The 27,751-nt window shown below is 39.6% G+C and overlaps 1 protein-coding gene across 1 annotated transcript; it reads left to right on the plus strand.

The window, feature by feature from the left end:
• Positions 1-264: 264 nt before the first annotated feature.
• Positions 265-26,957, plus strand: ARGLU1 (arginine and glutamate rich 1). Its single transcript, XM_082675475.1, has 4 exons — positions 265-838; positions 8,874-9,099; positions 11,383-11,466; positions 24,568-26,957. The coding sequence occupies exons 1-4, from the start codon at positions 492-494 to the stop codon at positions 24,730-24,732; spliced, it is 822 nt and encodes a 273-aa protein (XP_082531601.1). The 5' UTR covers positions 265-491; the 3' UTR covers positions 24,733-26,957.
• Positions 26,958-27,751: the final 794 nt, after the last annotated feature.

Below are 27,751 nucleotides of genomic sequence, written 5' to 3' on the forward strand. Positions count from 1 at the left end.
GGAAGTTGGTACCGAGGCACGATTTCATTCGCACCAAAACGGGAAAGTTCCATGCTTACGGTGTCAGCATCTTACCAGAAAGCAAAACTGCTCTGGTGAGGAGGCGAAGGACTCCCGCGCCCGCGCGGCAAGCCGGATTGAGGCTGGCGGAAAAAGCCGAGCGCGTTCGGAAGCGCTCGCCACGCCTTCCGCAGGGAGCGTCAGGGGGCGGGGCTCGCGTGACGGCGCGTTGCGCGCGGGGCCTTGTGGGAGGGGCGGCCGGTGCAGCCCCGGCTGCCATCTTAGCAATTCCTGGCGTTGCGGCCTTGTCGTTGGCGGCGGCCTTCGTGGCGGCCGTCGGCCTCAGGGGGAGGCAGAAAGTCAGCTCGCTGATAGCTCTCCTTCCCCCAGCCTCAACAAGATTGCCAGCCCGCTTCCGGAAGCGGAGGCGAGGACAGCCGGGCACGTGCGGGGCCCGAAGCCAGCGGTTAGTCCCAGCGTCGCCCGGAAGGATGGGCCGGTCTCGGAGCCGGAGCTCGTCCCGCTCCAAACACACCAAGAGCAGCAAACACAACAAGAAGCGGAGCCGGTCCCGGTCGCGGTCTCGGGACAAGGAGCGCGTGCGAAAGCGCTCCAAGTCCCGGGAAAGTAAACGGAACCGGCGGCGGGAGTCGCGGTCCCGCTCGCGCTCCACCAACACGGCCGTGTCCCGGCGCGAGCGGGACCGGGAGCGCGCCTCGTCCCCGCCCGATCGCATCGACATCTTCGGGCGCACGGTGAGCAAGCGCAGCAGCCTGGACGAGAAGCAGAAGCGAGAGGAGGAGGAGAAGAAAGCAGAGTTCGAGCGGCAACGAAAAATGTGAGTGCCCGCGGGGGGAGGGGCCGGGAGCCGGGGAGGCGGCGGGTGCGGGGTGGCGGGGAGGGGGAGCTGCTTGGCCCTGGGGCGAGTGAAGGAGGTTAGCGGGGTCGCAGGGACGGGCCCCGAGCGGCTGCAACCCTGGCCTATGGAAAGCCTGGGGCAGGACAGACCCACGAGTTGGCTGGGAAGGGCAGTAGTGGAGATGGAGCTGGAAGGGCTTGGAGCAGGGCAAGCATTTTGGCGCGAGAGGAGGAGGAGCGTCCCGGAAGTAGAGGGTGGAGTTCCGTGTGGGGTTGGAGCAGGCTGGCCCCGGAAAGTGGACGGAGGACGTTGGGGGGCCCCTGCAGAAGAGCGTTCTTGCCTTGCACCCTAAACGCGGGACAGGGATTCTCGGAGGTGAACCGCTTCAGGTGGTTGAAACGTACACGCACCCAATATAAGTCCTTATACTTTAGTGTACTCCTGCTGGTAGAGACGTCGCGGTCGCTTTTCCTGTCTTGGGCCTGCTCTTTTTGTTTTCTGAGGTGTAAAAACAGAATGCGCGCAGCTTAGGTGTGCAGTGAGGTAAATGAATCTTGACGCTTGAGTTCACCTGTGTAACCAATCGAAGCCTGCTCCGTCTTTTCACTCTTTACTAGTTATGGGCTGTAGGTCTCCGTAGCACACTTCGGTGCAAGACTGTAACTCGTTTCCCTTTTTGGTGTATACGTGCTGTTCAGAAGATAGAATATTCGCTTTTACTTTTGCATTGATCATATGCAGAAGAGTCACCTCTCAAGTACCTTTTGGTCTAAGAGTAGGTGCAAATGATTCCAAACGAATGAAATTTTGGTTTTAAAGTGTAGAGTTGTGTTTTGGTTCAAGACCCTGGTACTCTGATGCGCTGGGTATTCTTTCCCAAAGCCACGTTGAAAGGTAGAGAGATTTGCTAACTCTCCCTGTTTAACCAGCCATCTTCCTCAGTTCTTCAGTGCATGTTTAGAAAGTGCTCATAAGGCAGGAGAGTTACTGAATATAGAATTTTCCTGAGACAGATTTATGAGTGCTGAACCGTGTAGGCGTTTTCAGTCTCTGCAGTGTAGTTTGTGTTATGTTCCAGCAAAGCTTGTTTCTGAAAGGAAATCATTAAGAGGTAGGGGACTGGAAAACTAACTATTATTACTGGAGGAAGCAGTACCTGGAGATCTCTTTCACTGCGTTTCTTTAAAACATGCACAACGCTTGCATTTTTCCTTTACTTAGAACTATCGGTGGGAAGTATGAACACCGAGTACGAATAATTGTGTCACAAGAAACCGTGATTATATAGAATCCCGTTTTTTTGGTCTGGAACAAGATCCTTAACTGTGAAGATGTAGCTCTCAAATAACTGTCAACAGATGAACATTTAAAAAAATTAGCTAAGATAATTCTGAGATAGTATTTCCATGTGAAAACAAAGGATACCTCCAAAGAGTAATGATTTGCCATTCATTAGAGAGCCGAAACTTACGGGGAAGAGTGAAAGGAAACTTGGTATCCAAGGAATAGATAGAAGCATTTAGCAAGCTACACACGAATAGCAGAGAAGAAATCCAGGGATGAAATGAGAAAATAGAGCAGTTACATTGCCCCAAGTTGATAGAGGAAGCACATGGCCGTTAGCATTTATGAAGGGAGGAGGGGGCAGAGCTAGCAGCCACCTGTTCACTGAATCCCTGCGTGTCGTGCAGTAGGCACTACTTAGTACGCTCTAATGCCTAATAATACAGAGGAGACGATTGAAAGATATAGGTTTTGCAGTCATGGGAATGGGCAGAAGTAGTTGTTTATTTACAAATCCTGTTGGTTAGTTCATTCACCTGATACTTATGGAGCATCTTAATAAGTGCCAGACACTATGCTAGGAGCTGTTGCTCTGAAGATGATTGACCCCTCCAAGGTCTCCATCTAGCTTGAAGACAGGTAGGTAGATAATAATACAGTGTGGTAAATTCAGTGATAGTGATGTGACTGTAAAAAGGAAGCATCCTGGATGGGTAAACACCTTAGTGCTCCTCAGGAGTGAGTGGCAGGTAAAAATAGGATTCTGTCAGGCTAAGCATAGGAGGATACTTGTGGACCAAGGGAGGGAGCCCCCTCCACCCCTGCCAGAATAAAGGGAGGGGTGCAGTATGGTCTTAGGTGGAGTAAAGAGGTGAATATTGACTGGCACATGCATTTCTGTAAGTATTCAAGTCATGGAGTGGCTGGAGAGGTAGATAGAGGCAGGGAATCATGGGAAGGGTCTTGCCATATTAAGGAGCTTGGATTTCATCATAGAAACCAGAAGGGTTTTAAGCAGGCAAATGGCGTGGGATTGTAGGTTTGGTTTTCAATGGAGCATGTACTGCTGTGTAGGATAGAAAGTTACAGTAAGTCCACATAGGAGTAGTGAGGGAGCAGTTGTTGGAATGGAAGAGAGGGGCAGATTTAAGAAGCATTTAGGGCAAACAAAATTGGATGTGAAATATAGGGGAAATAAAGCATTGTTTTGGCTCTCATGTTTATATTGTGGCTATTACATCTCAGCCACCAAATGTTTAAGTGACTGCTGTGGGTCAAACACTAGTTAAAATGTCAGAAACCTGCACTTGGCACTTCCAGTGTAGGCACTCGATTTTGGACATAGTGAGTTCATCCACGGTTGACACGGGAGACTGAAGCCTGGGGGAAACCTTGAGAGTAGATAGAATGGCCCAGGCAGAGAGTGGAGGGAGAAGAGCAGTTGATTCATGGGACTGAAAGAACCTTAGGGAATGTCTGGATGTACAGTTGGACAAAGGGAGACAAGTGTGTGGTGTAGTAGATAGCAGAGAACGTAACAGAAGAACACGCACTGTCAAGTGTACCTTCTAGAGGTCCAGTGTGAGATGGAGAGAGACAGCAAAATTAAAATCTCTTGGGCTTAACCGATTAGAAAGTCTCCTTAAGGTTGGAAACCAGATTGTTTTGCCGTTTACAATTCTGAGGCCTTGAATAAACTACCTGCCTGTGAGCTTGATTTCTTATCTGTAAAATGGAGATACCTGTCTCGCTTATTGTGAAGATTAAAAGTACTTAGGTGATACTTGGCATGTATGTAATGAGACTCAGTAAATAATGTTATTTAATGTAATTTTTTTACATGTAGGCAGATTGAACCTGGTGATTTTAAGAAGTGATCTTACAAGTTACGATCTTGATGCAGTAAAAGGCAGACCTTAAAATTAAAAAAAATTTTTTTTCCTCACTGTTGAAAAGTTCATTCCTGTGGTTGAAAATTCAGTTCAAAAGATTTCCTTCTCCTTATGTCCCAGTCATTCAGTGTTGCTCTCTCTTTCCTCCTCTGCACCCTTATCATTTTTCCTATGTATTATTTTGAGACGCTTTATGCCTGTTGTGATAACTGTTGGAAAAAATGAGTGGCTGAAAATGACTTGCAGCAGATCAGGATAATATTAATGGCATAGTAACTTACTGTAGCCTGTGGTATCTAGGTTCACATATACTTGATGTTCAATTGCATGGCATATCGAGAGCCTCCTAAATCCGAGTGTCTAAAGTGAACTGGGATCTGTATGAGTGATTCTTAGAAGAATGCTCATTGTGAGAGCAAATTCCTTATATTGGAACTACGTACCTCAGGGAGGTTAGGGCTTTGAGACAAAACATTAGGGCATAAGATCAAGCTGATGTTGGTAAGAATTTTATCAATTTTTTAGGTAATTATTTTGGTAGCTAAATTTTTGTGCATACCTTTGCCTTTAATGTTTGTCGTGGAGAAACAGTGCAGGGTAGTAGCATGCTTAAGATCGTTATCTTTGGAGTTGCCTAGGTTGAGGGTCACCTCTCAGTCACCTGTTTAGCCTCAGGAGCCATCAGAGATGCACATTATGCCGTGGAGTATAAAGCTTTTGGCAGTGTAGTTAGTTGGTGTCTATTCAGTACTGAGTAAATACTGTTTGCTAATATTATGAAGCAGTTCCTAGAAGGACACTACTAGGGTTGAGTTTGTACATTTTAAAGACTTAAAAATAATATTAACCAATGCTCTGTACAAAGTCACACTCGCATTTAACGATGGGCCCTTGCTGTTTGTTTTAATAGTTGCCATTTTAAAGTTGATTGTGATTAGTGTTATGAGAGCATGGAGAAAATGAGGACCTACTCTTATCTATTGAAAAACTTCAAGGTTTTCATTCAACCCTTTCATCAGCGTCAGATTGTTTGTTTGGTTGCGTTGGGTCTTCGCTGCTGCACGTGGGCTTTCTCTAGTTGCGACGAGCAGGGGCCACTCTTCCTTGTGGCACGCAGGCTTCTCATTGCAGTGGACTCTCCCGTTGCGGAGCACGGGCTCCAGGCATGCGGGCTTCAGTAGTTGTGGCACGTGGGCTCAGTAGTTGTGGCGCACAGGCTGAGTTGCTCCACGGCATGTGGGATCTTCCCGGAACAGGGCTCAAACCCGTGTCCCCTGCATTGGCAGGCGGACTCCCAACCACTGCACCATGAGAGAAGCCCTCACAGATTCTTAGCAAGGGGATGGATTCAGCAGAGGAGCCTGAGGAAAAGATTAGAGAGAGAAAAGAATATCAAGAGAGTGACAACTCCTATGGCAACAGTTTTAAGGAACGGCTAGGCAGTCATTTTAGGTGAAGGATCTTTCCTAAGATACTAATGGCAAAAATGGGTTGTTGGGTTTTTTTTCTTTTCTGAGAAAGTTTCAGGGCTTCTTAGGAAAGTTAGCTCAGTTGCTGCCTTATCATTGATTATGGTAATAAGTTTGTCATCAATAAGAATGAACTTTTTAAAATTTTAAGAGCCACCTATCCCTCCCACCCTCCTTCGGCTAACTGGTAGAGGAAGGCTATGTTGTACTAAGTTTCATTCAATTCTATACCTTATATGTTTGTGCTTTTGTGGGAAAAGACAAGACAAATGAAGAAAAACACAGGAATACAGAGATTGCTGAGACATGCGGAGAATTTTTACATATCATGTATGTTAATACTTATATTTAGCTGTAGAACAGAGTCGCAGAAGTATAGGCTCTATTAGTAGGTATTAGTGGGGTTCAGGTTTCTAGCACAGCATCTAGTGCATAGTAGGTTGTTCAGTACAGACTTGTCGTATCTCTCAAGTGCTTAATTCTCTTGTTCGTGTGCCCTTGGTTTTCTGGATCCAAGTGTGTGGGGGGAAGGGGATTAAAGCAATATCCGGCTCTTAACTTTTTCAGCACTGGATCCAAAAATTGATTTAAATTTTTTTCTGAGTGCTGAAGTAGCAATTTTAACCTTACTGAAAATAACAGCGACAGCAAAAATTATATCCTTGATCGTGCTTGTAGGGGAACAGCTCTGCTCTGGTGCCCTGACCTTGCCTGTCTCCTTGTGTAGGGCGCAGCAGCAAGGCTTAATTACAGTCCTGGGGGTGTGCCGTGGTGCCTTCAGGGACAAAGGGGGATGAGCAGCCTTGTAAGAAACTCCACTAGGCCATTTCTCATCCTCTGGGTTTCAGTTGAGCTTGGGAGTTTCCGCTTGCCCTCCCCTTTAGGCTGGAAAACTGCTGAGCTGTACTTAGAACGGACTCCTTAGCAGCAGCCACCTGTTGCCTACATTGCTTGTCACCCTGTACGGCCTGTCACCTGGCCTCTCTGGTTTGGTGTCCATCAGTGGGAGCAGAGACACAGGGAGCTGACAGCATGCTGATCTGGCTCCTGCTGTAAATAAGGAACTGGATTGGTTTGAGCTCTTTTCTCCTTGCTGACCAGATCTGTGGAGGTGTGGTCCCACTGGCCATTGTGCCATATTGCTGTCCTCTAGGGACTGTTTGCCTGACAGAAACCCTGAGCATGTGTCAGGTCTCTTCCACCTTTACCAAATTCCTGAGTTAATTAGGCAGCTTTTCTACTGATAAACAAACCCAAAGCCTTATCCAATTCTTTTCCCTCATCTTTTACTTTGTGTGGAAAGTTTTAACTGGAACTTGGTTTACAGTGTTCTGCTTTAAGAGTTGTACCATTTTTGAAATTTTAAAATGAGGTTTCTTTGTAGACGTCGCTACATTTACTAATTTTATAAGAACCAACTAACAGAAGAAAGTGTGGGGCGGGGTGTGTACGCTTCTGAAACTTCGTGTCATGAAAGCTTTCCAATTCAGCAAAATAGGGTATTAATCCTCATACAGCTGTCATCCAGGTTCAGCAGTTGTTAGCTTGCTTGTTTCATTTCATATTTCTGTCTTTCTCTTTGGATGAAGTAGAGAAACAATATTTTTATGTTTGGAATGTAGTTTAATTTCCATTGAAATAGCTGCCTGATGGCTTTTAGGTATTCCTGGCCATTCTAGCCTTGGGGTGGATATCTCTTCTCTTTTACTAAGCTGCTATAGCTAAAGACTTATTGAAACTACCCTAATACTATATTTCATTCAAAGTTAAAAAAGGAAAAGGAGTATAGATAGAGAGTACATGTTAGGCTTTTGTGGGGGGGGTTTTCCCCCAGTGAAAATCACCAATAATTTAGTGTTGGGGAAGAGATATTTAAGAAACAAGAATGGTTATTGCAGATATCTAGAACCTAACAGAAATTATGACTTCTCAAGTAGTTGCTATCTCCCTGACAGAAGTATGTAGGGATTATAAATGCAGAAACAGATATGAATCAGAATATTAGATACATTGGTGTCAGTATGGTAACACTGTGAATAAATAACAGGAGTTGAGAATGAAAGCACTTCAGTGGGAATTGAATCACCCCCCAGAGTAGAGTTGGGTTGAAGTGGATTGGGTATTTAAAGGTCACTTAGAAACTGTAAAGCCTTTACTAAACAGATAAATTGAATGACTCATACATATGTATGAGTCATCAAAAGATGGAAGGGTTACAGATTTTGTTTAATTTTGTGGATTGTGAGAAATATGCAGCATTAATAGATTGACCTCTTAGGATTTAGGTATACTTCCAGAGTCTCTGCATTCATTCCAGCACAAATTATTGTCTCAAGTAATGCCGTTCAAGAGAAATACAGTGTGAGCCACATTAAAAAGGAACTAGTGAAATTAATTTTAATATATTCCCAGTCTGTCTCAAAATACTGTCATTTTAACATGTAATCAAATAAAAGTACATGAGATCTTCTATATCTTTTCTTCTTACTAATCTTCAATTCAAACCAGACATATCTGGCTAGTGGCTATCATATTGGAGATCATTGGTATAAAATGTGCAAGGTTTCCACCATAGTGCCATGATAAATGTCAATATTTTCAGCACAGAATTTCATTTTGAGTGAATAAGTTCATTTATAATACCTAAATGGGGTTAAAATAATTAAACGATATCATGCTTCATTGAACTTTTTAGAAGTGATACTAATATATTTCATCCACTTTCCCATATCTAGAAGAGCTTTGAATTGAAAGTCAGTTAACAAAAGAAAAGGTGCAGTAAAGGGCAAAAGTTTAGAACCTGAATAAGTTTGCCTGTATTTTTGCTAAAAACCACAGTATGTTGTTTTAGCAGTCTGAATCTCTTTGAGTCTGTCTTTATTCTGATCTTGCTTGGGATGGGGGAGGGGAGAATGAATTTAGCTGGTCTGAACTGCTTGCTACATAATAGTTTCTCCTGACTTGTCTGTAGCTCAACCCTTAGACTGAATGGATTGACAGAGGAGCAAATCATATATTTAATAGCTTGTCTTTTCCTTATGAAGCTGGTAACGAAAGTAGATTTCCTGTTTCAGATTCACTCTACAGTTCCTAAAACTACTGCATTAATAAGCTGTTTGTGTACACTAGTCTTTTTGTATTTACTTTAGAAAGTGACAAAAAAAACCATGATTTTATATTTATTTGAATTTCTGTATCACTTAATCTTTTGGTATCTATCATTTCCTTGAATGTTACATGAAAATGAGTTGTAAAATCTTAGAAATATGTAAGCAGACTCAGTGTTTTACAGACTCACAACTAGTTCTATTTCAGTTCTTAGGTTTATTTCTTACATTATCTAAGTCCTTTCCCCACTTTGTTTGCTAGTCGGCAGCAGGAAATAGAAGAAAAACTCATCGAGGAAGAAACGGCACGAAGAGTGGAAGAATTGGTGGCAAAAAGGGTGGAGGAAGAATTGGAGAAACGGAAGGACGAGATTGAGCGAGAAGTGCTCCGAAGGGTCGAGGAGGCCAAGCGCATCATGGAAAAGCAGTTGCTCGAAGAACTCGAGCGACAGAGACAAGCTGAGCTTGCAGCGCAAAAAGCCAGAGAGGTAACGCTCGGTCGTTTGGAAAGTAGAGACAGTCCATGGCAAAACTTTCAGTGTCGGGTGTGCCTCCTGCGCAGTTCAGAAAGAGATGGAATGCAGACCAATTCCTTTCTCATCTAAACTTAACATTGCTGCGAAAGTTAATTTTTTAGCCTATTCACATGTGCTGACTGATATTTAAAAGCTATTTTCATAAAACTATCCAAGGATACTTTTTGATTTAATGGAGCTGGCTTACATATTTGAGAAGTGTTTGAAACTTTTGCCATGGCTGCAGGACTTACATTCTTTTTTTGGGAGGGTGGGGGGAGACAGGGAGTGGTAAAGGGAAAAGGATAAAAATCCACCTGTGGTTACGTGTTCTTCTTTTCTGTTTATCTCTCTTATTGCCTAGACTGTGAGAGGCTTTTTGCCTTCAGTCAGATTAAAAAGAGCAGGGCCTAACATTGAGTGATAGCACCTGCTTTTGATAAGTAGGTTTTCTTGCTCTTCTTTTTTTCCTTCTTTTATCCCTCACCCCCTACCCCAAATCCTGCCTCAACACAACGGACTAATTCTAGCATTCTGATCATAAGGCCCTCCATTTTCCTAATGTGTTTCAAAGATCTTTTTAGGAAAAATGTCCAGATTATTCGTCCACTTTTTTAGTATCTACTAACAACTCCTTTTTTTCTCTAGAGAGTTATGAAGGAACAGGTTGTCCTTGTCTGGAGTCAAGCTAAACACATGATTTGTTTTATCAGCAGCTGGAGCAGAAGTTGAAAATGTCTTTCTGTGAGACAGTAATTTGCTACTGAAGCTTTATGGCTTATTTGCACTGATTACTCCAGGATCCTAAAACTTGTTGAAAGTCACTGGAACGCTCAAGGCAAATTACCTTACAGCACTGAGTGTCCCTCAACATAGTTTGCATAGTGACTGTGAATTCCATTGGTGTGTGCCATAGGAAATCCCGTGGTTATATTTTCTTGAACTTCAATGTTTGACTCAAAATATGTGACTCATTGTCATTTTTAATCTTGGCATTATTGTGGACAAGTTGACATCTTATTAAATCTCTTGTTTCCCAGTAAGCTTAGTTTTTCAAATGCATTTTCCCTTGTGCTGTCTAGATATACATGTCTATATTTGGTGGATATCCCAAACTCTGTGCCATTGAGTATATGAAATTTTTGTTAGTGCCTTTAATAATGAAGATACTTTTGGAGTAATGGTGCTGTCTTGTAGCGAGTTATTAATCATAGGAAGATTTTTTTCTCTTCATTTGCTTTTTGTTTCATATTAACAATTTTTTTTTTACACGGACACAACCCTCTGACAGTCTTTCCAAATATTAAAATCATTTGAATATGTATGCTGTGATCTCAACACTGCCCAAACCATCAAGCAATCTTCATATAGCTTGCATTATAAAATCTCATGAAGTTCTCCAAGAAAAAATAAATTACAGAATTTTATTTCCTGACCATGCACCCCCTGGATTCCTGAATTTCAGTTCAGATTGTAGATGACAAGATAAGCTGCCTTTAGAAATTGTCAACATCTGAATGTTAAGTCCATTCTCCCCATGGAAGAAGCCCTTAGTTCCATGAAGTATGGATTACCATTTGTATTTTTCACTAACAGTAAATGTATTTTTCTTATTAATTGTTTGCCTTAGGAATGATGAATTACATTTTTTGTTCCTTCTTACCATAAACATCTGCATTCCTCAGCTCAGCCTTCCTTGTATGTTGTTTCTTTATAAATGGTTGAGCTGCTGATGCAGGTATTGCCAAGCTAACAGTACAAATCATTTTAAAGAGGAAGCTGGCGCGTATGGCAGCCGAGGAGCACACTCTGCAGGACACTGGACAAGACAGTAAATATTCAACTTTTAATGCTGATTAAAGGAGTATAGGTAAAGAATACGTAGGTATACATAATTGGTGAGACAAATATTCACTTTATTTATATTTTATATATTATTTTTTTAATTTGGTAAATACTATCCAGTTTTGTAGTTGTCCTTGTTGATTTGTGTGATATTAAAGTATTAGTAATAATTGCCAGGAAACTGTCATTAGGGAGGGTTTAGTTGGTTGCTGTTTGGACTGGGAGGGATGATTTAAATTTAGTACTAGAAACAAATTTTAGTGGCTGCACAGTTTATCATTTGTCAGACAGAAGGTAGCTATAAAGCTACCCTGTTTAGTCAGATCGAAATAATTCAGAGGAAGATTAGTGAATATTTTATCAATAAAAAAAATTTATTTTTCTAACATCTTAACATGTCCTCCCCTTTAGGAGGAAGAACGTGCAAAACGTGAGGAGCTAGAGCGAATACTAGAAGAGAATAACCGAAAAATTGCAGAAGCACAAGCCAAACTGGTATGTATGAAGCATTCATGAAAAACATTTTAGAGTTCTCGGGACTATTTTAAGGGATTTGAGGGAACAGTAGGAATAGTTGAGTAGATTTTAGCTACTGTCTTCTAGAGGAATCTGTTTGGGGCAAGCCAGAAATTCTGATTAATCTGGAGAAAGTTCCAAAATTCACAGTGGTTTAAAACAGCTGTCCTAGGGGAAATTGTACTGTCCCCATCCCTAATTTCTTCTGTACCTAAAAAGACAAAAACAAAAACTTGAAGGTTAAGTTCTTAATTAAGTCTACTAATACGCAGCGTTTCACTTGGCATTAGTTGCTTTGTTACCAATTACTAGACAGAATAAGTAGAGAGTATATATTTGATACTAAGTATACCAGATTAATAAATTTTTTTCATATTTCATGTTTATAATCTAACAAGGAATACAGAGACTTACAGAATTACAATATGAGATACAGGTGTAAAAGGAGATACAATTTTTACATTTTAATAAGTCAGTATAAGAATATTGAAGTAAATTTTTTAAATAGAAAAATGAATACATATCACTTCTATTTTTCTTTCCCATTCTGTATTTTAGTACTTCTATTTGTTTGTTTGTAGCATATGCTAACATTTAAAATAGAATTTAAAAATAGGTACAATTTTTGGTGTAGCAGGGTTTTCCCAATTAAAAGTATGAATATATTTTGAAGCATTCTCAGTATGATGTAAAAGAAAGCTAGAATTAAAGGACTATGGATATAAATAAATCAAAAAATGAAGAAGGATAGTCAGACATTATAAGGGAAAATTTTCTTTTCCTTATGAAGATGGCATATAGGAATTCTACTTCAAAGTAAGAATATAAATCAGAGATAGAGGGAAATTTACTTAGAATGAATGAGGATTAGTGGTATTTACTGCCCAGGAATGAAGACATGACCCTAGAGGGACTCTTGGTTTTAGACAAGTTTTGTCTAGTTAGAAATGTGTTGAGAATAATGCAGCCATAGGAAGACATTTGCTGCTAAGTCATACTCTTGACTGGGGGAGGAAGGCAAGATGGAAGCTCCAGTTAAGCGATTCAGAAAAAACAAATTCTGTGACTGTGTTTATAAAGGCACAGAAAAAGATCTGGGAGGATCTAAGTAATTAACAGTGAATCCCACTGGGGGGTTGGTGAAGGAGGACTGTAAATAACTTTTATAGTGAATAAGAATGTGAAAGTTAAAACCACCAGCAGTTGGTTCTAGAGTATGATCTTTTAAAAGATAATCTGCCCCAGATAAGAGCCGAACTAGAAATACCCTAAACAACTTACTGAACATGACACAAGGGATTCTTAATATCACTGTCCTGGTTACTGTGAAAGCCACAAGGAAAGGGGAAGACCTACTTGTGCTTTACCAATGAAAAGACCTTAAAATCTGCTTAGGTGGAAGAAGCACCATGAATATGAGGTGGGTGAGAAGTCATAATAAGATGTATCAATACATTGCTGATTAATACATATGTGATAACGCTTTTTTCTTTTAGTGATTCCACATAAGGAGAAAATCTCAGTGCAAGTGCGAGAGAAAGTAAGAGGGGAAATGTGCATCTTAATTTTAGTTTTGAAGGTTGAGCTTTGAAAGGTAGTTACAGTCTTGTTTGTAAGGCCATGGGTATTTGCAGGAGAGATGAACAGTATAGTTGGTGCTAGAAACATTGAAGCAAAATTACCCAGTACGTGGGATAGAATTCCTCTTAGAACGTGGTGTAAGAGACTGTATAGGGAGTTCAGTTTGCAGATGTCCTGAAAGGCCAGATTGTGACTTCTAGAGCAAAGGTTCTAAGCTTGGTATACCCTGCCAAGGTCTTGATCCCTTCTGACCCTGGGGTAGCTGTCTGAGTGCCTGGGGACAGCTTGGCCTCCTTACGTTCCTCTAATAGCCTTCTTTGTTTACCCAAATGAACCATAAAAATAGGAGATTAGCAAAGCATATTCTAAAGCAGTGCTTTTCAAGTGGTGGTAAAGTTGCCCAGGTTTTGTTTTTGTCTTTTAATCCCAGTTTGTCTCAGACCTCTACTTTTGCAAAATACAGTTAAGATGAATTATTAGAAAAATGAGGTCAAATTGCTATAGAAGTTTCTAAAATGCTTATTCTTGGCTTCTGCATATCTTATTGTGGGTCAGTTACAGTTTGCACTGTCGTTGGTCCATGGGCCATCCTTAGAGTAGCACTGCTCTAGAACCCTTGAGTTTGACTTTGTATTATTAGACTGCAGTGACGCTGCTCTGACTGCATGTTATCAATAAAACTTCAGTGAAAGGGTATCTTAGGGATGAAGCAGCTTGAATTTGAGGAAAATTGGTAAAAATCTGGACATAACTAATTTGCTTCTTGTTTTCAGTAATGTTGGAAGCATAAGAAATTATTGTTCCTGTTGGAGAGAATTAATTTTTATTTGGTTCTATTGGTGGCCATGTCCTTGCAGGGAAAGTAGAGTACCCTTTGTGTAGGAAGAGACAAGAAAATATTACTGTATAAACATGCAAGGCACACTATTGCAGTTTCTCTCATTTTTATCGTCCTTTCCCTTTCCTCTCAATTTTGAGCACAGTTCTTTAATCTTTATACACGTTTCTTAGTATTTACACTAGGAAATACTACATAGAATGTATTGAAAGTCTTGTTAAAATAATAGACATATGAATAAAAAGCAATTTGGAGATAAAAGTAGTCAGGATGTTAAGTTCTCTTAAAGGCATTAGTGTATTAATTGTGGAGACAAGGACAACTCCAAGAAAAGTCAGCTAATGATATGGAACTATTTGGTACGTGGTATGAGTTACATGAGGTAACTGACATAATTGCCCTGGGAACCTTCCTGGAAGAGATACCACTGCTCTGGACCTTGATGGACAGTTAGAAATTGAATTTATGGTGAGGACAAGAGGGTGAGGAAATGAAGTAGGGCGAAGACCTTTAGGGAAGTACAATTAGAAAAAAAGCAAGAATGTGTGGGATCTCTTGGGATAAGCAGTAGTAGTTGTAGTAAACCCACTTTATGTGTAGTCAGAAGTTCAGGTTTTGAAAGCAGATTAGACAGGTTGGAAAAGAGTGTACCCTGGGGGAGATTTCTTGTCTATAACCATGAAAGAATAACACAGTGATCTCTTGTAAATCAATAAAGGAGACCAACTTCCTGAAAGGGGTGGGGGGGACTACTTCGAGAGGTAAAAGAGGTAACTTCACACGAGTAAAATGAAAAGTAGCTGTAGTAAATTCCTGAAAATAAATCCCAGCCTTAATGGGAAAACAAAGAAATGCCCCCTCTCTTTTCCTTTTTCTCTAATACTATATACCAAATTTGAAAAGACTTTTTTTTTCCCGTTAGTAGCAAGTGTTGGCAAGAATATGGTATAAAGAGACCCTTTATATAGTGCACTATTCTGGGAGTTTAAATGGATGTGACCATTTTAGAAAATAACAATAAATCAGTATATACCAGGAACCTTAAATTTTAATTCTGCGCCTAGGAACTTACCTAATGGAAACTGAATCCAGTACAAATCAATTCACACACAAAAATGTTTTCCCCTTATTTGAATAGTGAAAATTGCCCAGGTTTTTAGATAAATTATAACACATACATACAGGGGATTTTTCTGTAGTCAAAAAGCATCTGATAATACAGGGGAAGTATGATTTTCCTAATTTGAAATGTATATTTGTACATTTAATAGAAAAATATACCAAAGTACTGAGAATAGTTATCTCTAATTGGTAAGCCTATAAGTAATTTTATACTTTTCTCCAGTTTCTACTTTTTTTTTTTTTTTACAAGTAATGTGTATCACCATTATGATCAGGTAAGAATAACTAGTAAAGAAAGTAAATTTAAGCCACACTTAGACTAAGTTTTAAGTAAGCCCTCGTGACAAAACTTCAAAGATTGCTCCCAGTAATGTCTGTAGTAAGGAACCAGATTAGCTAAGCCATACGGACTCTCATATATGATACATGTTAAGTGGTCTAGACCAAGAGTAGTTTTTGCTCATTTTAGTTCCAAGTTGTTTATCAAGATACTTGATTTTATCTGTCCATAAGGAGGCAAGAAAATATTAACGAACATACGTATTTGATTTATAAAATCAAACAAAAACTAATCCAAAAGTGGATTAGCTTGACTTGGCTTTTTGGCAGATTGGTTCCTAGTTCTTGGGTTAGTATTGGCATTGCACAGCTATCATCAAACATTTGAAAGGCTGTTGTTAGTACGATGGAGAATTTTAAGTTTCTTTAAAATGTTAAAAGTAGTACTTAAAATTTTTCAAAGTCCTCTTCTTCACACAGTTTTTAGTGATGCGTCTGGGATAAGCCCAGATACTATTCTGAAATGTGTATGAATCTTATTTATTCAGAACAGGAAACAGACTAAGTGAAGGTGGTAGGTGTTGCCATGGAATGAAATGTTCTAGGAGGTTATGTCAGTAGGAAAAACGACCCCTCAAACTGTCTCCTGAAATTCTGGGTCTATAGTATATTTCCTCTCTTTAATATTGAAATAATTTTCCTCTTTTCCCTTGCCAGTTAGGGAGATTTAGCGTGCTCATTGTGCTGTGTAACACGTGGTATCTCACCAGTTTGAGAGATGAAAAGATAGTACCATGTTTACAAGCTGACTATATATGAAATGTATTCCACATACTTAAGTTTCAAGTAAACCAGATCTCACTTTGCAATTAAGAGATAGCTCTGAAAAGAGTTCTTAGGGAGATGTAAGAAAGAATTTTTTAATGTTCGTGTAGTAGACAGAAAAATGTCTCCTGCCCCCCAAAAAAGATATCCATGTTCTAATCCCTAGAACCTGCGAGTGTTACCTTATATGACAGTTAAAGAGTCTACACAGATGTGAATAAGTTAAGGATCTTGAGGTGGGGAGTTTATCCTGGATTATTACTGTGCCCTAAATGCCTTTACATATATTCTTATAAGAGGGAGATGGAAGGAGATTCTACCACAAAACACAGACAGGAGAAGCCAAAGACAGAACAGAGAGAGATTTGAAGATACTGGCCTTGAAGACTGTAGTGATGTGGTCAGAAGGCAAGGAATCCTCTTAGCAGCCACCAGGAATTGGAAGAAGCAAGGAACAGACTCCCTTTAGATCCTTGAGAGGGAGCACACCCTGCTGACACCTTGATTTGGGCCCAGTAATCCTGATGTCGGACTTCCGGCTCTCAGACTAATCATGTGCTGTTTTGAGCCTACCTAGTTTGTGATAACTTGTTACCTAAAAATGTGCAAGTGTTTTTGGTATTGGACAGTGGGTAGAGGCTGGAAGAATTTTGAGGTACATGATAGAAAATGCCTAGACTGTTAGTAGGAATATGGGCTTTAAGTGCACTTCTGGGGACTTCTCTGGTGGTCCAGTGGTTAAGAATCCGCCTTGCAATGCAGGGGACGCGTGTTTGATCCCTGGTCGGGTAACTAACTAAGATCCACATGTCGCAGGGCAGCTAAGCCCACTCGCAGCAACTAGAGAGCCTGCGTGCCGCAACTACAGAGCCCTTGCAGTCTGGAGCCCATGCGCCACAACTAGGGAGGAGCCCGGGTGCTGCTACTAAGACCCAACACAGCCAAAAATAAAGAAAGAAATCCCTTTTTTAAAAAGGCACTTCTGGTTAGGGTTAGAAAGAAAATGAAAGCATGTTATGCAAACTGGAGGGAAGGAATTCCTTGTTATATAGTGGAAGAAAACCCAACTGAACTGTGACCTACAGTTGTGTGAAAGGGAGAACTTACCTAAGCGATGAAGCTCATGTACAGCTGAAGATATTTCTAAGTAAAGTGCAATCTGGTTTCTTCTGAATATTTATGTAAAATGCAAGAGGAGAGTAATTGAGGAAAGAATCAAGAAGTAAAATAAATGAGAACTTGATGTTTGGGGAAATATTTAGCCTATTTAGATTGCAAAAGATGCTAAAATTAGATTCACTATTAGAAAAACTTGTTCTGGAAAGAAGTCTAAGGGTATGATTGGACATCCTTTTGCTAATGCTGAAGAGTTTATCCCTGTGACTCATAGGTTACCTCAGCCATTTTAGCAAAAGCCAGGATTAGATGAGATTATCCAGAAAAGACCTGTGGAAGAGCCTGTTGTCTAGTGGCCTGATATACATGGGAGACTTAACAGTGTTTTTGAGATGTTATATCAGCAGAAACACTGCCAACATGGACTGAAAGGGAGAGAAGACCTAATGATGAAAGGCTTTCAGACTTCACTAACATAGGAAAAGGTGATATGAAGTCAGAACAGAGATATGAAGGTACTGGCCGAAGGAATGTGGCCCTGGAATATCAGCATCTTGATTTTGTTGCAGTGATACTGATTTTGGACTTCTTGCCTTCAGAATAAACTTCTGCTGTTTTAAGCTATCCAGTTTGTGGTAATTTGTTACAGTGGCTACAGGAAACTAACATAGTTGGAAAGAGAATGGGGCATTTATGCTAGAGTGAGTGTATTATGTAAGTTGAAACAGCACAGTACTTAGGATGGCTCATAATGACATATTTATACATTTTAAGAGATAGGAAAATATGGTATGCCATCAAATGTAAATGTCAATTAAATATTTTAATTTGAAAGAGTGGGCAAATTAGGTAAGGATTTTAAATCACTGAGAGGCTTGTTCCCAGTTGATAAGGCAGAAGGTTGATTTAATGATGTTCATGTATTCTTGGTAAAGATTTTTTAAAAACTTTCTGGACATTAATGTATTGCCGTCGTGTGGGGTGGTGTGAAGGATGGAGACTAGAAACGAGAAAGCCACTGAGGTCAGTGAAAAAGATGGGCACTTGATCAGGTGGGAGTAGAAACAGTAACGAGAATAGTTGAACTTGGTGAGTGATAAGGGTGTACAGAGGGAGGGAGAAGAGGAAAAAGGAAGGAAAGTAAAAGTCTATTGTGGGAACCAGGGAAGACCTGATGTAATCGTGCTAAGAGCCAAGGATCACCAGGCATTGAAGGAGAGCTTTCACAAAAAGGAATGAATACTGAATAAGACAAACAAAAGAACTGAGTAAAAGAACAGAGAATTTAGGCTACAGAATATTAAAAGAACCACATCTAGAAGAGTGCAGTTTTTTTGTTATGTTTATAGACATGAATGGTAAAATCCTGAAGGTATCAGATTTCTCTTTTGGCAGTAACACAGAGCACTCTCTCCAGAGGTCTGGAAGGCAGTGAGTTTTGTACCCAATGTTTCTTTTCAAACCAAGCTCAACTATCAGTCAGTTCCTTCTTGAAGCAATTATTTGTACTTTAAGTAAAAGGGGGCTAGAAGGAGTGTGGTGGTATGATTTCTCTTTAGATGAGTAGCTAATGATATCCCGTAATGATAGTTAGTGTATATCCTAAGGAGGTAACTCTCAGAATAACTAAATTGCCATGGCCCCTGGAGGAAAAGAGGGAATTGCTTTTTTCAGTCCTTCTTTGTTATTTTCTTTTTTAAACCTTGTACATGAATACATCATAATAGTTTGCTAAGGGTCAAAACTAATTACATTAAATTTCTTTTTATAATTTTTTTTTACTCATTGTTTATCTAAAAGGGGACATACATTATAGTTTTTATGGAGGGGAGGGTGCATTAAAGAAACGAAATTGCAGAATGGCAGAGTGAAACAGGAGGTATGTTTTGGGAGGTTAAAATGCAGAAATTCACATTTCCCAGTAGGGGCATGATTCCTTATGGTAAGATTTTTTTAGTTCTTTCCATCATCCCAGTAATCACTCCTGATAAATATTTCTATCTTTAGATTTTTGCAGTAGGACCTCTAGGTAAAGTGGGAGGGGAAGACAAAAGATACTGGGAAGGGGGTTAAGTAGACCCTTCTACTATAATGGTATGTTTTGCTCTTGTGTATTTCATCTCAGCAGTCATTCTTTTTGCATGGGGTGCAGGGTTGAAAGCCTTTTTGAGACCAAACAGGGTCCTGGGTGTAGTGGCTGGGAAGGACTGCCCCACTGTAATGGCTCTAGTATGGTGGGTGTGTTACCTTTCTCTTTGGCCTCCCTGATGTCCACCACGTTAGTCTTGTAGGAGAATTTAGTGTTGTTCACCTGTATCAATACGAATGTGCATACCCTACCCCCACTTGGAATAATGTTTTCTTTTGCATACATTTGAAGCGAGGGGAGAGGAACAGTGTATATGTGCCAGCAGATGGGACCATCAGGAACAAAGCAGCCTTTCAGTCAGTTAACTGCAGAGGGAGGTGGGAGGCAAGGCTTTAGAAGAATACCTAGCAAGTAAGGTATAGAGTCATATCACACTTACAGATGGATAGGCAGTTTTTCATCACTTGAAAGCCACTGTATTAAAATGAGAGACAGGTTTGGTTTTTCTCAACTAGCCTGTTTTTTTTTTCTTTTTTTTTGCGGTACGCGGGCCTCTCGCTGCTGCGGCCTCCCCCACCGCAGAGCACAGGCTCAGCGGCCACAGCTCACGGGCCCAGCCGCTCTGCGGCACGCGGGATCCTCCCGGACCAGGGCACGAACCCGCGTCCCCTGCATGGCAGGCGGACTCCCAACCAGTGCGCCACCAGGGAAGCCCATAACCTGCTTTTTTTTAATATATAAAATTTACTTTTATTGTCAAGATTTATCAGTTTATCAAGACATTCATTAACTTCCAGTTGAAAAAGTTTTGTAACTTTCAGTTCAACATAGTTTTCTTATTTTATCTTTTATTTATTTATTTATTTTTGGCTGCATTGGGTCTTTGTTGCTGCGCGCGGGCTTTCTCTAGTTGCGGCGAGCGGGGGCTACTCTTTGTTGCGGTCCATGGGCTTCTCATTGCTGTGGCTTCTCTTGTTGCGGAGCACGGGCCCTAGGCGCGCGGGCTTCGGTAGTTGTGGCGCACGGGCTTAGTTGCTCCGCGGCATGTAGGATCTTCCCGGACCAGGGCTCAAACCCATGTCCCCTTCATTGGCAGGTGGATTCTTAACCATTGCACCACCATGGAAACCCCAGTTTTCTTACTTTAGAGCTAAAATAATTGTTTTTCTTCTCTGGTCACTGTACTTAGGCCCTCAAATATTTTTTGTTTGGTTTAAAAGATAATTTCCAGCATTTTAAAGTATTGCACTTTACAGTGTGTTCTCTCATAATTATCTTATTTCATCTCATAATTACCCTGTCATAATTTCATGGTTATTGTCATTGCTGTTAGAGCCATTCTTTATATATATAGTAAGGGTCAAAAAAATAAGATTTTCCCAGGATTATTGAAGTACTGAAACTTAAAGACCAACTATGCATGTCATAAAATTCTTCTTTGTTTTACAAAAACCTTATGAGTGTTAGTTTTACAAATAGGGAGTCCTCCCCTGATGTATTAGAATTGTTGAAAACTTATTACAGGCCACATTTTAGGATACATGTTTTTTTACATAAAGTAAATACACTTGTATCTGTATCATTCTTTTTATTTGAAAATGTCTTTTTGTTATTTCTGCAGTTTTATTGAGATATAATTGATATAACAGCACTGTATAGCATAAAGATTTAACATATGATTACCATGATAAGTTTAGTGAAAATCCATCATCTTTTTTTTTTTTCTTTGCCAAGGTGTAATTGAATATGCTTAGTTTAAAGCTGTAATAGAACAAAATACAAATATTTATACATAAAGACGGGAAGGACCTGCTTGGTTTCATTTTTTAAAACCATTCCATTGTCAGGTACTTGTAATAGGCATTATGTGCTTAAGCACTGGGGATAACACTGTTAGCTATCACTCCTGGTTAATTACAGCTCTCCCTCTGTACACACACACACACACACACACACACGCTTTTGTCTCCTGTATTTGTAGACTTCAATGAAACTGAACCTTTTCTTTCTCTTCACTGAAATCTAAAGATAATTTCAGTGCAGTAGAAATGGTATTTTCTGTCTGTGAAGGAAGTTACTTTTTAAATCTTGTTTAATTTTTTGATTAGGTAATATGATCACATGATTCAAGATTTAACAGCCACACAGTATTTTTTAAAATATATTTTCCATAATATATTTAATAGTCCATATTGATGAATATTGGGGTTTTTCCAGTCTTTTACAAACCATGTTGCAATAAACTTGTTCAATTTTGCATGTATGCAAGTATGTTTATAGTATAAAATCTAGAAAATTAAATTGCTGGATATAAAAGTACTGGGAAATGTAGTTTGGGGTGGATAGTGCCAAAGTAGTTTTCATAAATTTCTCAAATGGGTTGAAGTTGTGATGTTCAAACCGGTTAGTCCCCAAGCTTCTTTCTAATCTGCTTTCCTAGGGGCTGAGTTAGAACCTTACGGAAAAGCGAGTCTGTGGTGTTTATCCTGGAAAGAGTTTCCAAAGCACAAGCGTGCCCCCTAAGAGTCTTTATTAAGTCTTGATTCAGTTGCATGTGCCATGCTCTGACCCCAGTGTGGGATGATTTATTAAAACTGGATGAATTTGCATATGAATTTACTAATGGTGATCAGAAGCAGATGATTATTTCTCTTGTAATTATCATTGAAAGTCTAAACAAGAGAATGGTGATTTGCAATGGACTTTGACACACAGGTAGGATTGTCGTAGGAAAGAATGGCATGAGCTGAGCTGGTGGAGGGCAGATAGAAAGGATATGGAAAGTCACAAATAGTATGCTAATCTAGGAAGTTAGGCCATGTCTGTGCACAGTGGAAATCATTGGAAGGCTGAGGGCAGGAGAGCACAGTGCTCAGGAAAGGTGAAGCCAGCAGCATTGTGTAGGGTGGATTGAAGGGCAGAGACTGGAAACAAGACCATTTTAGGTCTGCGAGAGATCTGGGGCCCTGAACTGGCACGGTGGCAGAGGGAAGGGACAGAGCTCTAGGGGAGAGAATATAAAGGAAGAGAGGGATATAAGGGGGGAATTGACAAGCCTGAGGGCTGTTTGGTTGTGTCGAGGGAAGAGGGAGGAGGGGAAGGAAATAAGCCATACTAGATGCGTGGCAGGAGGGAGGCCAGAAAGGGCTGGTTCATTTTAGGGTTAGGCTTGAAGAATTTAAATCTTGAACTTGTGGAGTTTTGAAGGTATTGAAGAGGTTTCCCAGTTGGATGTTCCTCATCCAGCTGGAAATGTAGCTTAGGAGAAAGGTATGGGAGAGGTACTTCAGCTCTCTGTTGGGTTTCCACCTTATGAGAATATAAAGATACAGAAGTTTGTGAAAATCCACTTGCCCATCTTGCCTGCCCACCTAATTCCCACTCCTTCAGTTTTGGGTCTTCCTCACCTCTGACCGTACTTGGTAACAGTGGATTTGGCCCACTGTCTTCCACCTTTTAGGGTCATGATCCTTCTCCTTACTTGCTCCCCACCCCACCGGCCTCCATCTTAAAGTAAAACAAACCTCTTTCTGGTGTGACTTATGTATTTAAAAGTTGGTTTGTTTTTTTTTACCTACAAGATAAAATTTAAACGTTTTATTAAGTTGAATACTAGAACTTGTCACCTTTTCCATCTTCTGCCATAAAGCCTATAATTCAGTCACATTGACTTTTAGTATTCCTGAAAAGAAAAACCTATCCATGGAGGACCTTAGCCTTTTGAACCTTAGTGTTTCATTTATGGGAGGAGAGAAAATTTTTAAAAGACAAGTTCAAGTGAACAGAAGAATGAGTAAAGGGAAAGGCCACTAAACTTATTGTTAGTTTTTGACCATCTGAAAAACAATTTCAGTAGAATAATGGAGATGTAAGCAGTGAATTTTTAAAATTTGACTTTGAATGGAAATAAGGCATTCGAAGGATGCAGTGTGTATTTTAAGATCAGGGTCAGATGGGGGGGAAAAAGGACAACTCAGTGATGATAGCTGAGATTTAAAAGTCAAGAGTTAGAGCAGGTTTCCTAAACCTTGGCACTGTTCATCTTTGGAGTTAGATAATTCTTTGTTGTTGGGGAGGGGGGCTGTCCTGTGCCTTGTAGGATGTCTGGTGGCCTGTTCTCTGCCCACTGGGTGCAAGGAGGGCCACCCACACACACGGCACACACACGCCACACGCCACACACACACCACACACATGAGACACACGCGCGCACATGCCACACACACGAGACATGACACACACATGCACACACGACACACTACATGCACTCACGACACACATGCACACACAACACGGCACACACATCGACGCACGACACGAGACACGTGGCACACATAACGCACGCACACGACACACACATGACACACAGCATGTGCGTGCACACACACACACACACACACACATTGTGACAACCAACCACACACTTCCTAATGTCCCCTGGGAGAGGAATAAAACTACAGCTGGTTGAGAATTACAGGAGTGGACATGAAATCTTTGGGGAGAGGGAGCAACTTGACGGAGCTCGTGAGAATGACCTGATTTTCTTGGTGCAGAGGGGAGTCTTCTGTAGAGAGCACAGGAAGGAAGTCGGTTGCTTGAGACTGAAGGAGTTGTGAAGGAGTCAGAGGCATTGTAGGAATTTGATTGATATCTATTTGAAATTAGATGGCGTTTTATAGTTAGCCAGGTCAAAAGGTCTCATTTTTCTCTGCAGAAAAAAACTTACTATTTCATGGTTGTATATTGACAATATAATGTAGTTCTGTTGGGGATTTTTGTCTATAATTTTTGTATGCCTTTCTAATTATAAATTTAGTTATAGTGATTGGTAATGACATACTCTGAAAATTCATGCCTTGATTCGTATTTGACAGTTTGTTAATCTGGTGCATCGCGGGTGTAGATAAAATAAAAATAGGTAATAGGACAAAAATGTATACTGATCTCGACATGATTTGTAGAAACTTCTTTTCATTTTCAAAATGTTCCAGTGCTTTCCTACAATTTGTTCATATATTTTTCATTAAAAAAATCAGAAAATGTTGGAATAATTAATAAGGAGTTCTTTTCTAATTCCTAGGTATGTTTTCCTGATACTTTCTATGCGATCTTAGGCAAGATTTTTTAAACATACACTTTTGTGTGCCCCTGTTGATGAATTTGTCACCCAATTTCTGGAATATTACTAATAGAAGACATGAAATTCTAGTTTTTTACTTTTACCTTTCAGGCTGAAGAACAGTTGAGAATTGTTGAAGAACAAAGAAAGATTCATGAGGAAAGGATGAAACTAGAACAAGAGCGACAGCGTCAACAAAAAGAAGAACAAAAAATTATCCTGGGCAAGGGGAAGTCCAGGCCAAAACTGTCCTTCTCATTAAAAACCCAGGATTAAATTGCAAACTCTGAACTTTTTACAAAGAAAAAATGGAAAAACTTTGTATGGTAGCTTCATGTTGAAGTGGTTTTTTTTTTTGTTTGTTTTGTTTTTTTTTAATTTGGAAAATCTGGAAAGTTAGCTTGTTCTAATAGGGGCTATGCTCTGCAATTCCTTTTTTTCCCCTCCACTCCTTTAATGTCCATTAAGTCAAATCCTTATCAGATCATTGTTATCTTCCACAAAGCGATATTTTTTCACCTGTTGGATTCTGTATTAGTGATCTGAAGAAGAGCAGATCACTTTGTAAACTATGGATGGTCTGATAAGGTTTTTACTGACCCACTGACTTCACCGTTATACTCTGTTTACTACATCATAATGCTGGTTTTGCTGACTTTTTGTTTTTTTATATATTTATAAAAAAAGAAAAAGTTGGTAATTGCATCGGAAGCGCCCAGGGTGTTGCCGGACCTTTGTGGTATATTGTTAACCAGTGTCCTCGTGGTACTGTTACTCTTGATGTTCCTGACACAGGTAAGGATACAGTTGGTCAGCTCTGATACAACATATACATACAGTTCAGTATTGTCTCTGTTCAACTTGTTTTTATTTCATTGATGAAATCAAACCAGCATTCCCCATTGTGTAAATAAATGATTTTGCTGAATAAAGTAAAGTCTTAAATTCATATGTTGAAGCAATTTTTTTTAAAGTTCTGTTAAGTCTTAAAAGAGGGTGGTTTACTTTTTGATGGTCAACAATCTAGAAATCCTAGGACTATGCTGTATATTTCTTTTCACTTTTAACATAGGATTTATATGTACATTAAATATACTTGAGAATTAGTATTTAATGGCTATTTTACAGATACCTAATTTATGCTGATACAACAAATTATGACAACAGTATTACCGTTAAGAAAGACTAAGCACCCAGAAAAAGATTTAAATTCTCAATCCTGTGCCTCTATTTTAGGATATAAGTATTATTACCACAAATTATACTTAATAAAGACTAGAAGAATGATTCTAAAAAGTTATACTGTTTTAGATTATTTTCAAAGTGGGCCATCAGAAAGAACTTAGCTTTGTACTTTCATAGAAGGCTTAGGTAGTCAAATCATCTTCAGTGTAGGGTACCTGCACGTTTTTTGGGGGGACAAACACATTTAAACTTCCAAGCTTTTGTTTTGTTTTTGCATGTTATATCTTATGGATGACTTTGCTACACTAAAATCTGCCTCATTTATCTTTACATATGTTTAAGTGAACTGGTATTAAAACATTTATTCAAGAAAAGGATATGGATATAAAAATGCTACCTGAGATGCATAGATATGTCATCAAAGTAGAGAAACTTTCCAGTATTTTTGAGACAGTTTTGATCAGTCTTTTAAACGTGAAAACATAACTTCATGAGATGACTAAATGGTAGATTATTTTGTTTGTGCATGCTAAGAAAAATGCTGTTGCTTTAGTTTGAGCTCTTCCATAAGTCTCATTGTGGTAAGGAACAATAAAATAAGTTTACATATCTTTAAAGATAGGATTTTAAATAGGCATGAACTCGTAAGAACTGACTTTTAGTAAACATGATACCTATTACTCGAAAACATTCACTTTATTTACCTGAAGAATTTAGGTTAGCTTTAATTATTTCATGATTCTTACACTTTTTTTTTTAATGTAACCTTTTTTTTTTGGTGCCAGATCCATTGTACCTAAGTTGTATATGCAAGTTTTTGGAAATGTTCATTTAAAAGTTGTTTTGGTATACAAGTGTTCTAAGCATTGTATCTAAGAGAGTAGCCTGGACTTTAAAATATTAGAAATCAGCTTATGCCTGCCTTTTCGTTTTTAAAAAATTTCTTCCTGCCACATATAGTGTGAAATCACAGTAAGTTGCTTAGTAACGTGCTGCAGTATCTGCTTGCTGTTGGAGGCTCACATCAGATAATGGAACTGTTCCTGTGTCAGGCTGCAGGAAAGAGGATGTCATTGTTAATAAAACGCACCCAATCCTTTCTGTGCTACAGCAATGTGTAGTAATTTGTTTTCTTCATTTGTTTCCACTGGTTTTGTAAAAAGTTCAAATTCTTTCCCAAACTATTAGCAGTTCAGATGTTCCCTAATTTATTAAGTATGCCTTTATTCACAATTTGTTTTTTAAAGTTGCTCTTAATGCATTATAGAATTAACTAATGACTGTTTATTTTTATTACAGTATTTAATATATGTAGTTATTGCCATTTATATTGTGGAGTTTGCAGAATTAAATCAATTGTATAAACTAAACCTTTAAATTAGCTATGTGTGAGGACTCTTTAATGCTTGCAAAGAGGGGAAGGGGTTTGTAGTTAAAGGTTTACTGCTCCAGTTTCTCTTACGAAGATGTAGCAAATTAGGCTGTGTCCTCAGTTAATTTCTGAGTTAGTTGTGCTAGTAACATATGTTCATAGCTTTTCTGTATGGCCACCAGTACTTCAAGAATTTCCCCCCAAAATAACAATAGTTTACAAAAAAAAAAATTGCAAAAGGAAGTTTGTACTTTTTAATTTTCTGAGGTAAAATAAGTACAGAATCCTGGCCAATTGAACTCTGTGTGTTGTTTCTAATGCCTCATTTTATATTCGGGTCCTTCTTAACTAAAATTTCTCCAAAGCTGTTAATAAAACCAGAGCTTCTGTTACCATTTGTCCCAATTTTCTGCTCCTTTACCCCAGAACCATCCATCTGCTTTGTATTGGCCATAAGAAATTCTGAAAACAGTATATCTTAATTTTTGAGACTTGCCAGTCCATCCGGGAGTCTTATAAACAAATACCAGAGTGTTATTAATTAGCAGAAGGACCACCGAAGGTAAAAAATCTAGAACGGGTGTTGAAGCCCAAGCAGGAGGCCCTGTTCTTTCATTTGTTGAATTGCCAGTTTTGATTCTTCACCATCACCTTTGTTATTTGTAATGTTTCTTGTTTACTCTTATGGTTTGAGGGTGGGTTTGGTTTTTTTTTAACGTTCTGTTGTCCATAGGGAGT

Source organism: Grampus griseus (genome assembly GCF_964374135.1).
Source record: "Grampus griseus genome assembly, chromosome: 18".
Taxonomy (NCBI): Eukaryota; Metazoa; Chordata; class Mammalia; order Artiodactyla; family Delphinidae; genus Grampus; species Grampus griseus.

Excerpts from the sequence above, each read along its gene's own strand:
- ARGLU1 (XM_082675475.1), top strand. The coding sequence starts at position 492 with ATGGGCCGGTCTCGGAGCCGGAGCTCGTCCCGCTCCAAACACACCAAG. Across the intron at positions 839-8,873 it reads TTCGAGCGGCAACGAAAAAT|TCGGCAGCAGGAAATAGAAG; the intron begins GTGAGTGCCCGC and ends TTTGTTTGCTAG. Across the intron at positions 9,100-11,382 it reads CAGCGCAAAAAGCCAGAGAG|GAGGAAGAACGTGCAAAACG; the intron begins GTAACGCTCGGT and ends CCTCCCCTTTAG.